Source organism: Ipomoea nil, unplaced genomic scaffold (genome assembly GCF_001879475.1).
Source record: "Ipomoea nil cultivar Tokyo-kokei standard unplaced genomic scaffold, Asagao_1.1 scaffold1043, whole genome shotgun sequence".
Lineage (NCBI taxonomy): Eukaryota > Viridiplantae > Streptophyta > Magnoliopsida > Solanales > Convolvulaceae > Ipomoea > Ipomoea nil.
Window position 1 is genome coordinate 1343347 of NW_017617471.1, and position 13211 is coordinate 1356557.

The 13211-nt window shown below is 33.9% G+C and overlaps 1 protein-coding gene across 1 annotated transcript; it reads left to right on the forward strand.

Moving 5' to 3' along the window:
• Window positions 1-209: 209 nt before the first annotated feature.
• LOC109181979 (protein SMAX1-LIKE 3) lies at window positions 210-3861 on the forward strand. The gene is made up of 3 exons (XM_019331969.1): window positions 210-1608; window positions 2080-2326; window positions 2583-3861. The coding sequence occupies exons 1-3, from the start codon at window positions 407-409 to the stop codon at window positions 3666-3668; spliced, it is 2535 nt and encodes an 844-aa protein (XP_019187514.1). The 5' UTR covers window positions 210-406; the 3' UTR covers window positions 3669-3861.
• Window positions 3862-13211: the final 9350 nt, after the last annotated feature.

The window sequence follows — 13211 nt, forward strand, 5'->3', positions numbered from 1 at the left end:
TGAGGCACCTTTGATTTGGTGCATTCCTTCAATTCCTCCTCCTAGTCAGCACATGCATTCCACTTTCCACTACAAAATCCCTCTTTGGACCCCAAAATTTTACCTCACCCTCAAGAAAAGAACATACATACAAGTCCTCCCCCTACCCCCTCACCCCACCCACCCACCCCTACCCCCACCTCTTCTTATAGTATTTCTCCATCTCTTTCTCCCTCTCTTTCCACACAATTTGGTGTTCAATTCTGCATACCCTCCAATTCAAGAAACCCTACACATATCCTCTTCTTAGTACCCATGAAACCAATATTGCTTTCACACTCTTAGATTCTTATATGATCTCTGGTTTAATTTCCCTTAGTTGTTTATATTGTTGAAGTGAAAAGATCATCATAATCAGGTGGGGAAGATGAGAACAGGAGGGTGTACAGTGCAGCAAACTCTAACACCGGAGGCCGCAACCGTGGTGAAACAAGCCATGGCGCTTGCTAGGCGGCGCGGCCATGCTCAGGTGACGCCTCTTCACGTAGCGAACACCATGCTTGCTTCTCCTACCGGCCTGCTTCGAAGAGCTTGCCTGCAATCCCACTCTCACCCTCTCCAATGCAAAGCTTTGGAGCTTTGCTTCAATGTTGCACTTAACCGCCTCCCTGCTTCCTCTTCTAGCCCCATGTTCGGGCCTCAGTCGCAGAGCCCCTCCATTTCCAACGCCCTCGTGGCGGCCTTCAAGCGCGCCCAGGCGCACCAGAGACGAGGGTCGATAGAGAATCAGCAGCAGCCGATTCTGGCGGTGAAGATCGAGCTGGAGCAGTTGATCATCTCCATTTTGGATGATCCTAGTGTGAGTAGGGTGATGAGGGAGGCTGGGTTTTCTAGTATTCAGGTTAAGAGTAATGTTGAGCAAGCAGTTTCTCTAGAACTGCAGTCTTCTCCTTCAAACCCTAAAGAAAAAAACACTAACACCACCTGCAGCCTGTTTCTTTCCCAGTCTTCTCCATCATCTCCTCAGACTAAAGTAATCCCATCATCCCTAATATTAGCTAAGCATGAAGATGTGATGAGTGTAGTGAACAGTATGATGAACAGAAAGAGGAGGAGTATTGTGGTGGTGGGTGAGTGCCTTCCCAGCTTAGAAGCTGTGGTCAAAGGAGTGAGAGAGAAAGTTGACAATGGAGATGTGGGTGAGCCTCTGAAACAACTCAAGTTCATCACTGTCCCTCTTTCTGCCTTTGCCAATAACAGGAGAGAAGAGGTTGAACAAAAGATTGGGGAACTAACTTGCCTTGTTAAGAGTTTAGTGTCAAAAGGAGTTGTTTTGTACCTGGGAGATCTCAAATGGATCACTGATTATAAGGCTAGTTCTAGCAGTTCTGGCAGCCATAGCCGAATCGGGTGTTACTGTTCTGTGGAGCATATGATCATGGAGATTGGGAGACTAATCTGCAGTTTTGGTGAGCATGGAATGCTTTGGCTTCTGGGAATTGCAACTTTTCAGACTTTCATGAGGTGCAAAACTGGGCACCACTCATTGGAGTCTGTTTGGGGCCTGCATCCTACCACTGTGCCTGCTGGAAGTCTGGGCTTGAGCCTCAATCCTGCTGATAATGAAAGGTAAAATTTCTCAACTTAGGAACCAATTCAATCAAAGATTTTGTTGGGTAGTGGCTCGGAGAGCCGAGCCCATCATCCAACCTGACCTAACTATTACGCAAGTATAAGGAAATAAAGTTGCAAAAGATTTAGTTCAGAAAGAAAAAATATATATATTTGATAAAGAAAAAGTTAAGAAAAAAAAGTAGAAGTTGTAGTTGCTTTCATATTTCAATATGCATCTATTCTGCCTCAAAAGACTACTACTACCTCTTTCTTGTTTTTGTTGTTCTTCATAGTTGTTTGGTGTGCCTGCAGACCATGACCTTTTCTTTTTCCATTAGCTTTCTAATTTTCATAACATAATTTAATTAATTAATTAATTAATTCTCTCCTATTCCCTTTCCACTGTACTGTACTCCCAAATCATGATTCATTCTTGAGTAGTTGAATCCAACTGATCTGATCTTGATCTTCATACTTTCCATTCAGTGATCCCATTGCTGAACACAGAAACAAGAAATCAGAAAATGGATCTTCTTGGATGGTTCTTGAAAATGGTGATGATGATAATAATGAGGAGAAGCAGCTAAACTGTTGTGCTGATTGTTCAGCCAAGTTTGAAGTTGAAGCTTTGAGCTTACAGAAAACCAATTCTATGAGTGAATCCACATTGTCTAGCCTCCCTCCTTGGCTCAGAGATGAAAGTAGAAGGCTCCATAGCAGCACTCATGATCAGGTACTACTTCTTATCTTTCTCGGGACAATATTACTCGTGTCAAATCTTTCAGTTTGCTCTAAATTAATCTTATACCATGCCAATTGATGGTTGTTGGGCCGCGACTCAAAGAGTCGGTCCATGTCAGCATCCTGCCATCTAAATGTGTCCCCGGAGAATTATAAGAAAATTAAGTTTTGTCTTGACTGCTCGAGAATCAAGTCCAGCATCCTATTATTACTTGATCTGACAATGGTTTTTTTAATTTGTTGTTCAGAAGTGTGTTTCAGTGAAAGAGCTGTGCAAGAAATGGAATTCGATTTGCAGTTCAGAACACAAACCATTACTAGAGAGAAACTTAACCTTCCCACCGCCATCATCGTCTTCTTCTTTCTTCTCATACGATCAACAATACCCTAGTTTGAGAATGTACATTCCTGAGAATATGAATCCTGCAAGAACAGCATTCTGGGTTAATCCCAATTCCAATTCTACCCCGGCTTCTTCAAGCGAAATCATGGAAACCGAATACTACGTCCCAAAGTTCAAGGAGCTGAGCGCGGAGAATCTGAACATTCTGTGCAACGCATTGGAGGAAAAGGTGCCGTGGCAGAAGGACATCATCGCGGAAATCGCGGGGACGGTCTTGCAGTGCCGGTCGGGGATGGTGAGGAGAAGGGAGAAATCAAGAAACGGCGGCCATGACGACGTGAAAGAAGAGACGTGGCTGTTCTTCAAAGGCGGCGATGTCCAGGCGAAGGAGAAGATAGCGAGAGAGCTAGCTAAGACGGTGTTTGGGTCTCCCTCCAAACTCGTCTCCATCGCCCTGAGCAGCTTCTCATCCTCGGCGGAGGATTTATTCCGGCATAAGAGAACGAGAGACGAGCAGAGCTGCAGCTATATCGAGAGGTTTTCTCAGGCGGTTTCGGCGAACCCCCACCGCGTTTTCATGGTGGAAGATGTTGAGCAAGTGGACTACTGTTCCCAACTTCAACTCAAACGGGCAATCCAGACAGGAAAGATAAGCAGCAGCTTCAATGGCGGCGAGGACGTGAGTTTCAGAGACGCCATTATCATCTTGAGCTGCGAGAGCTTCACCTCGCGGTCCAGAGCATGCTCCCCGCCTGTTAAGCAGAAATCCTCGTCGGATAATTTGTCGTCGGAAAACGCGTTGTCCGGCGGTGAGGAAACCACGAGTTCTTGCGGGTTCTTGGACTTGAATATCTCCATTAATGACGATCATGAAAGGTCGGTTGAAGAAGATGACGGGGTTGATAACTTAGGGCTTGTTGAAAGCGTTGATAGTTGCGTTACCTTCAAAATCCAGAATCATCATGAGGAAGAAGATATAATCTTTGTATGATATATTATGATTCATATGTTCACAAGTTTTTGTTACATTTTCTTCATTCTTGTCCATCTTCAGAACAACATCAACTGTACGTACTGGATGGAGTTTTTCTACAAATCCGTATAGCTAAAATATGGACCCAAAAATGGAGGAAAATATCAACAAGCTAAGTAATTTGAACAACCTAAGTGTATTATTATTATTATTTTGCCTCAATTGAATTAATGATTCTACTCTCTTTTTTTTCCCTAATCTTGAAACTTTGTCTCCGATCCCTAGAAAATACCTTAAAGGTGCAATCCTAGTTGAATTGGTTTGGTAAAGATAAGGTCACAATTAAAGTCTGACATTCTATAGCCTCCTTGTGTTTCTTTTTCGGCTAAGGTAGAAATGCACATTCAATTTTACTTAACATGCACTGAACTTTCAACAACAACACTAATATAAGTGATATGTTAAGAATAAAATATATAAAATAATGAATGTGTATATTACATACAATTTCTTGTTGCATAATATTGCTCAATGCTCATGAGAATGCATTTAAAAAATGTGCTCAAGTGAAAAAAATAATTATAATACAATTAAAAATAAAATGAAACTGTATATAATTACCTACTTTACATGTAAGGAATTTTTACTATTCGGCCATAGTGTCAAAATAAAAAGAGAAGCTTGGTTGAGTTTTTGCAAGAAAGTAAAGAGGGTAAAAAGAAAAAGAAAAAGAAAAAGAAAAAAATAGCTTTTATTTTTGAATTATGATATCAACCTAGCTATACAATATTATAAAATTTTAATTTATTTTCCTCCCCCACTAATTACTTTGTCTTATGATATGAAATGTGTAAGAAAATAATGATTATTTTTGTGAACTATTGTTCATTTTTCAAGAACTAATTTCTTATAATTATAAAGATACTGAACATTAGAATTGGCAACATCAATATTGCTAGTAGCAAAAATATAACTTTATTTTTTTATATGCTTGCATATCAGTCAATTTACTACTACACAAATAACTATATTTAGTAATAAAAACGTAATTTTATTTCATTATACTTGCATAGTAATTTTTGTGGTAGAATAGTGAATTACTTGACCGTCCAAACTTCCACCTAACAATCTATATATAATTACGATAATTCAATCGATTTTTTGTCGTAATTTATGATGAATAAAACATAATGAAGAAATTAAGGAAGAAAAGGGGTAAGAGTACGTAGTGAGTAAAATAGTGAAGCAAAAAAGGAAATGAAAGGAAATAAAGAAAAAGCCAAAGGTGAAAAACACTTTCACGCTTTTTGCTTTTGGTCTGTAAAAACTCTTATAGACTTGAATTGGGGAAAAAACACAACAAGAAGAAGGGATCAGATAAGTGGTTTTGTTCCTCATTCAAAAGAAGGAAAACTTTGTTTTCATGAGTTAACGTTAAAGGAAAAGCTAAGAAATGAGGCAACGAAAAAAGAGACAAGGAAATATGTACAACAAGACCATATGTCGGTGACAGATCAACTAACAAATAAAGAATTTCACCAACTTATTAGTTAGCATGCATCTATCCCTAGACACCATCTAATTACACCTTAATTCAACACCCAATTAAAGATAAAGTAGCATTCATAAAGTGTACTTAGGTTGCTCCTCTAAGTTTTTCTCCCATCCTCATTTCAACAACTTAAAATGGCAATCAACTCTTTGCTACTTACCAATTGTCTCAAACTGAGAGATTAGAGTCCATTTTTTTAAAGTATAGTGTTCGGCGTAAGCTTGGAGGATCGAATCTAATATCCAGTTATTGAAATGTAGCGTTGACTGTTATATGCAAGTATTAGAAAATAAAGTTGCGTCTTCGCTATTAGCTATAACTTTTGGTGTAATATAATGGTGACCGCTTGATTCTGATGATAATTGGTACAATGCAGAGATAAGGAAATAAAGTTATCTTTGTGCTACTAGTTGTAACTTCTAGCGTAGTGATAAGTGATTGATCCTAACATATAACATGACATTGTATTGTACTGTAAAAATATGATTATAGTGATTTCACCACTTTGATTCTTGCTTCTAATTTTACCCAATAATGTTCTATGAAGAACTAAAATGGGTACAAATTTGATAGTTAAAAATATTATTGGATGAATGAAATTGGAAATCCAGAACCAAAATGGTGAAATCATTGTAGTCAAATGGTCATTTTAGTACTTTACTAAGAAAGTTTATATATTTACTTTTGTAAATTTTAGACTATAAATTAAAACCATATCATTGACATCAACATAATTTAGAGACTCTCAAGATCAAACGCTTATTATTCCACCAAAAGTTATAGCTTCATTTCGAGGGGTAAAATGTTGATGCATCTCTCATACGTGACATGCTTTGATATTAATTATTATGATCAAGCATTTACTATTATTGTCAAAAGCTATAATTAGCAATTAATGGATGCACAACTTTATTTTCTTATACTTGTAATAATTAGTGTCACATTTTAACCGATAAGATGCTGAATTTGGTCCTCTAATTAATAAATTGCCACCCAATAGATAGTATAGAGAGGATATTGAATGCCATATAACAAGAAGTGGCTGAAGTGTACTATTCATTCTATCATTAACTAATAAGAACATTTAGATAAAATATTATTCGGATATATCATTAGTACGAGAATTCCACTACAATGCACATATATACTATAATGTATATTCTATTAAAAGCAAGTCAAGTGGCTAAGTATGATTTTTAAGTTAAGAACGAATTTGTGTATTGCTCAACATGGGGCAAAGCTAGTGATATGAGATAATGATGGCACTAAATAAAGCTAGACAATGTTTATGATCATGAATTTTTAATTAAAATAAAAATATATAAAAATTAAACTTACTTGATTCCATTAGAAACGTAATTTCTAGACCGAATAAATCAAGAATTGTTTCACCTCTCTTATCTATATACCTTAATCACCCCATGATGATACGGAGATTAAAAACCCTAGCTAATCTCAAAAGTTTTCATGGGTTTGTGAAAGATGTGATGAGAAAACCCTAAAAGATTATTATCTCAATAGTTACTTAAATATTGTTGGCAGTATTATTTCTTAAAGACACCATGGAAAAAGCAATATTCTTAAAAAAACTCATAACCTTCTCTAACATACCTCTTTTAACCCTTATAAACTTAAATTTTAACCGAATGAAAGGGAGGGAATTCCATCCTATATAAATCAACATTATGAATCAATTATTTCTAACACCTAAACCTAGGCTAAATCAAGACTAGCCCACTAGATTTAACCCATCCTCAAGGTTAAGCCATATCTAACACAAAATAAGTGAAAAATTATATACTATTCTTCAATAACCCATTGTAGAAACCAAGATTAATTAAGGAGTGAGATATATTCATTACTTAACGGCTGTGCAAAGGAGGTGCAACTTTTGTGCTTTATTAAGGATTGTCAAAAACCAAAAAAAATAAAAAAATAAAGCAAAATCTTCCCACAGAAATATATATCAAAAGAGGAGAGGAGAGGAGAGGCAGCACTACTTTTCATGGCTTGTGATGCGTTTTGCAAAGGAATTAACTTTTTCTCACTTTGATTTTAGTAACCCCAACATTCTTATCTCCAGAAAGCATTATGTAAAGTTGTGGAATAATAGGAGGGGTTCGGAATTAAAATACAATTATTTGATAAAGACAAATAAAAAGTTAAAGTTAATTTTAAAATAAATAAATAAATGTTCATGTTGAAGAACATCGATGAGAATCTCCCTTTAAACCTTAAAGATGTGTTTCTCTACTTTAGAATCTCCAAAAGATCATTATCTTCATGTCTTTAAATTAAACCTGAGACCATAAGAATGGAATTTGTCGTCTACTTGTAGCTTTTCAAAAGATTACACCCCTTTAATTAAGAATTTAATTAGCAGGCTGTTAATGCAATTGTAATATCGAAAATTTGATCATTATAAAAGGTTGTGCATCATGTTAAATAGCTCTTTTTCTTGAGCTACAAGATTAAAAATTTAATTTTTGTAAATGGTTGAGTTGTGTGTCATGTTAAAGAGCTCGATCTTTCTCGTAAGCTATAAGATTGGAAGTTTGATTCGTATCTTTCTTCTTAGTAAGAGTCAAGTTTTGTTCGTGTAACTCAAAATATATCTAAATTAGTTTTGCAGTGAAAGAATACAAGATATCGAATTGTAAAAGATTTAATTAAATCGATTGTCGAGATAATAAATAAATGATTAAGGTAGAATATGAAAGCAAGTTAATATGATGTCCTTAGAGAATTGAAGCATCATATTCATTGGCTATATATACTATGATTTACTTTTTCATGTTCTCTTTTCCATAAAAAAGAAAAGGAAAATAAAATAAAAATCTAACTTCTGATTACCAACAACTTTAGCTATTCTTTCACCTTTTTGATGTTTTATACCATGAGTAAGAAGCTGGCTTCTCCATGTTGGTTTATCTTTTCTCTCCTTTTTAAGTTTTCCCATTTTTATGACCAGGCCAACTTCTTTGAATCCCATTCCCCCCTCCTCCTTTTTTTTTTTTTTTTTTCTTAATATCGTAATATTATATATAGGGTGGTTCATATTTATCGAGAACAAAATAGAGTAATTGACTGAGTTAGTTGGTAAATTCTTCCATTTATCAAGTTTGGATTGGGGTTTGCTAATTTTTGGTTCTCTTCTCGTTGTTTCAACAAATTCTTGTTGAGAATTGTGCTAGCAAACTCCATTATATTCTAAGAGAGTGTGGGTTTTGAAAAGCAGCTAATTGTTGTGCTTCGTCTCAATCTTTAAAGTCACTATCCTATTGAAATAATGTTAATGACATTGTGGTCAAGTGGCATAACTGTGACTCTTCTAAATGAGAGGTCACGGACTAATTTTTTGCAGAATTAATTACTCTATATCTGTTATAATGACATTGACAACCCATCCACTACATTGGGACTTCTTTTGCCAGAGTTCACGGAAAACAACTAAAATGCATGAAAAGTATAGAATGATGAAGTGAAAGCTGCTGGGAAAATTCAGATGAAATGTGAAAAGAAAATCATTATTGGCCACCAAAGCTGTGAATCTAATGGCTTACACACTCTTCTTTTTGAATGTCTCACAAACTCTCAGTCTCCCTCATACACACACACACACACATATATATATATATAGACCTGTGTTCAAATAAGAAGTTGCTACTACTGCATAAATGCGCACAATCTAATACAGGGATAGATTGTGATAAGTTTCTTTATAAAGAACAATCAAATTATTGACATAATTATAATTAAATGTGATTAACCATAAATGTAAAGTCATAAGCTTTTACCAAATGGGGTAATTAACACAAGATAATTTCATAAACATTCAGAATGAGTTCAGGAATCTTTTTTTTTTTTTTTTTTTTTTTTTTTTTTAACATTAAAAGCTGATGGGAATGGAAAGAAGATCCTAAGCTAGCTCCACCATGGATTTATGTATAAAATTTCTGAATTAATTCTAAAGTATATAAATTAATACAGAAAGTGGACAGCCCTTTTAACACAAAAGTTTATAGCTTTTTTGCACTCTTTTAAGAGTGATTTTTTTAACCTTTGCATATCTGAGAGTACTTTGATCCATGCACCTTTTATAGGTGTTACCTTTAAGTGGCTACCTTACCTTTTTTCTGTAATTATTGATATTTTAATAATCTTAATTAATAATTGTATAATAATAAATAGACTCCATGAACACCAAAATTACTTTAGTTCTCTTCCTCTCAGAGCTCGCTTGAAAATATGAAAAATAACTTTCGGAAGTCATTTTTTCATACTTTTTCGAGTTTATATATTCAAGAAAAAAAAAGTCAAATAAAAATATTCATTCCAATCAATGAAAAAAAAATAATCTCAATTTGATTAAAAATGCTTCCCTAAATTTTTACTCAAAAGAGATTTTTCGAATTTATTATTTTTCAATATTTATATTTTCTCTCATCTGCTCTTTTCTAATTTCCATTTTTTTTTTTGAAAACTCTAATTTTCATATTATTATTACCAGTACGACTCCCACCACCACAACCACAATCATCACCATCACCACCACCACCGTCACTATCACTACTACTACCACCACTATCATCACCATCACCACCACCACCACCTCACCACCACACCATCACCATCACAACTACCACCACCATCACCATCACCATCACCACCACAACTACCACCACCACTACACCACCATCACCACCACATAATAATAATAATAATAATAATAATAATAATAATAATATTATTATTATTATTATTATTATTATTAATATTATTATTATTATTATTATTATTATTATTATTATTATTATTATTATGATATGTTCATTTTCAGGAAAATAATTAACCAATCAGAAAAATGCAATTTATGAACTTTCAGCCAAACAAAAAAAAAAAAAGAAGTTAATTTTCGACGTTTAGCCAAACATTAGAAAATTATATTATTTTTCAAAAAGTGAGTCTTTTTATGAAAATCATTTTTCGAAAAATATTTTTCAGGTTTTCAAACGGACTCTTAATGAATACAAGAAATTTCATGGTGTAAATGGGCATGTTTTACTCATTAAAAGGGCTTAAATTTGAGTCTCATTTTATACATTTTGTATGTTATTGTTTGATTTTTTTATTCAAAATAAAAATATTATTACGTTTTGTGCGCTATTACAGAGGAGCTAGTGAAGTTTACTTGGTGCTTAATTTTAGATAGTAAGTGTAGGTTTTCTTGTCACTTAAAATAAAACATCGATGACAAAATAATATTGCTGAATTTTGGACTCAAGTGTGCTAAGATTAAGCACTCATTTGATTAATTAAAGAAGTAATGGAGGCAATATAATTTGACAACCGACTAATTAAGGGCTATTTTTTGTATTATATTGCTATGTAAAGAGAGTTTAGTTTTACAAACATTAGCTTATCTTGAACTTTGTTAAAATTACAGTAGTGCAAAAACTTAATCTCGCATGTGAATTCAGTCCTTACTCAATTCGAGGCTTGGCGCCGTAACTTATCACGGAAGGATCGGATATAGTTAAAGGGTTAATGTTCATCTACTTATCACCAATTTGTTTTAAATATGATATGACAATCAGATTGTCAAAGAACTCTGGTTAAACGTGCTTGACTTACAGATCATATGTTACTTCTTTTTTGAACCTGAATATTCATTGGACACTACACTCAACCTTTCGACTACTTAACTATGCACCGAGGGCAAACATTCACTATATATGAGTATAGGGCAAATTATAATTTCATTCTCTTTTTCCTCTTGAATTGTACTCTACCATGGACTAACGAAAATTAATCCTCAATGAGTTTCACTATTGATATAAATATTGGATTGACATAATTTCCTATAACCCGAATATGAATATATATATATATATATATATATATATATATATATATATATATATATATATATATATATATATATATATATAAGCAACTAAATGAAGCAGGGTTATACTTCCTCTACCCAAACAAATTGTCCCACTTTATTTTTTTCACGATTAACATAACCTCATATATTTTAAAACGACCTAAATGGCGTGTAATTTTATACATGTATGAATTAGCTTAGTGAGATTAATGGAGCATTGATGATGATGATGGATGAGACAGTGGAGTTGTTGCCCGATTAAATTAAAACACAATCATTGTCTCGAAAAGAATGATCAAATAAATGAAATATGATTCTTATATTTTAGTCAAGACTTTCTCGGTTAAACTCATTATACAAGGTCTTTCTAATGCAAATCTCTTATTTGTGATTATGAATTATTACATAAAAGTCGAGTTTACTTCGTACACACGCTGGAATAGTGACTGTGGATTTCTGAAAGAAAGAAAAACAAAAAAAAAAAACACGACCATCATTACATTATTTGTAGTAAACAATTGGTCGAGGATACATGACAGCTGAGAATTATTGGGTTAGGAAAACCTTGTATCTGAAGCCTAATGGAATATGCACGTACGAGACATAATCATTAAAATCATCATCACTCACGACCCCAATTATCCATCTTTCTGCACTTCGTGGAAGCCATGTTTCCTCTCCACATTCTATTTTATGGTTTTTTTTTTTCATCTTTAAGTGGATATATCTTTTGCTTTATAAACCATTCATAACATAATCACTAAAAATTCTTATATTCATTTAAACTATACCCCTTACAAGATTAACTTACCCCAAAGTCTAGTTCTGAATATTGTGGAGGCCTATTATAATGAGTCGGGAAAGAATTGTAAGATTCGGATAAAATTAATTATATCTAAAAAAAAAAAAAAAAAAAAAAAAAAAAACAGGACAACGAACTTCCTAGAAAAGGTTTTACTCTAGCATAACCGGAACTTGCATAAACTTAATGATTTAGTTTGTGCAATTCACCCTATTCTGATGGAGGACAACTTGAATATTCCTCGACTTAGGAAAATAGTAAATTGATTTTGGACTAATTGTAATTACTGACATGACAATAGAATTCCGGAGGACATAGTATCCAATTTTTTTTATAACATTCTTGACGAAATTACAAACTTGAACATTTAAGGGGCACGATTTAAACTAAACTATAACCCTGAGGTTGAAATTAGAATATTGAAAACTTTAGAATCTCGATGACAATTGAATTTAAGAATCTACCCGGACGAAATTATCAAATAGTCCATGAGGCTTACGATGTTGTTTTTAAGCCCATTAAAGCTTTCCATATAATCCTTGATTGGACTTAAAACTGATTGCAGTAGCCCAATGGGCTTATCAAGAAACCCAATATTTTAAAGCCCATTCCAATGAATCCTCTTTCTTTTTTGATGACCCAAGACATCAAATTCTAGAGTTTTTTGCACACAAAACTCAACCCAACCCAAACCTCCAATATGTATGCTTTAATTGTTGCAAATTATATCGTGCACCGTGGTGCATAATCGATTATGCACCGCGCATCAAAATGACGTCGTTTTATTAAATGAAAAGAAATAGAATCAGTTTCGTGCCGTTCCTTAAAAAATAACTCTCTTCTTCAGTTTCATTTTGTATGCACTGTAGTTTCAGTTCAACACAACTACAGTTCCATTCAATATTTATACACTCAAATATGTGAAAATATTATTTAATTTTATTTTATATACACTATAGTTTCATTAAAACACAACTACATGATCATTTCGATATAATTACAGCTTCATTGTACAACATACACTCAAATATGTGAAATGTTATTCAGTTTCATTTTATATATACTACAGTTTCATTTCACTACAACTATAGTATCGTTTTGATATAACTGCAGTTTCATTCGATAATATAAAAATAATACGTGAGGTAGTGTCGTTTTAGATACACTGTAGTGTCACTTCGTTAACACTAACAGTGCGCCGTTTGTTTACTTAAAGAAACAGCGTCGTTTTGATGCACGGTGCATAATCGATTTTGCACCGTGGTCCACGATATAACAACTGTTTAATTGTTGCTACTAACATTTGTCTATGTATGT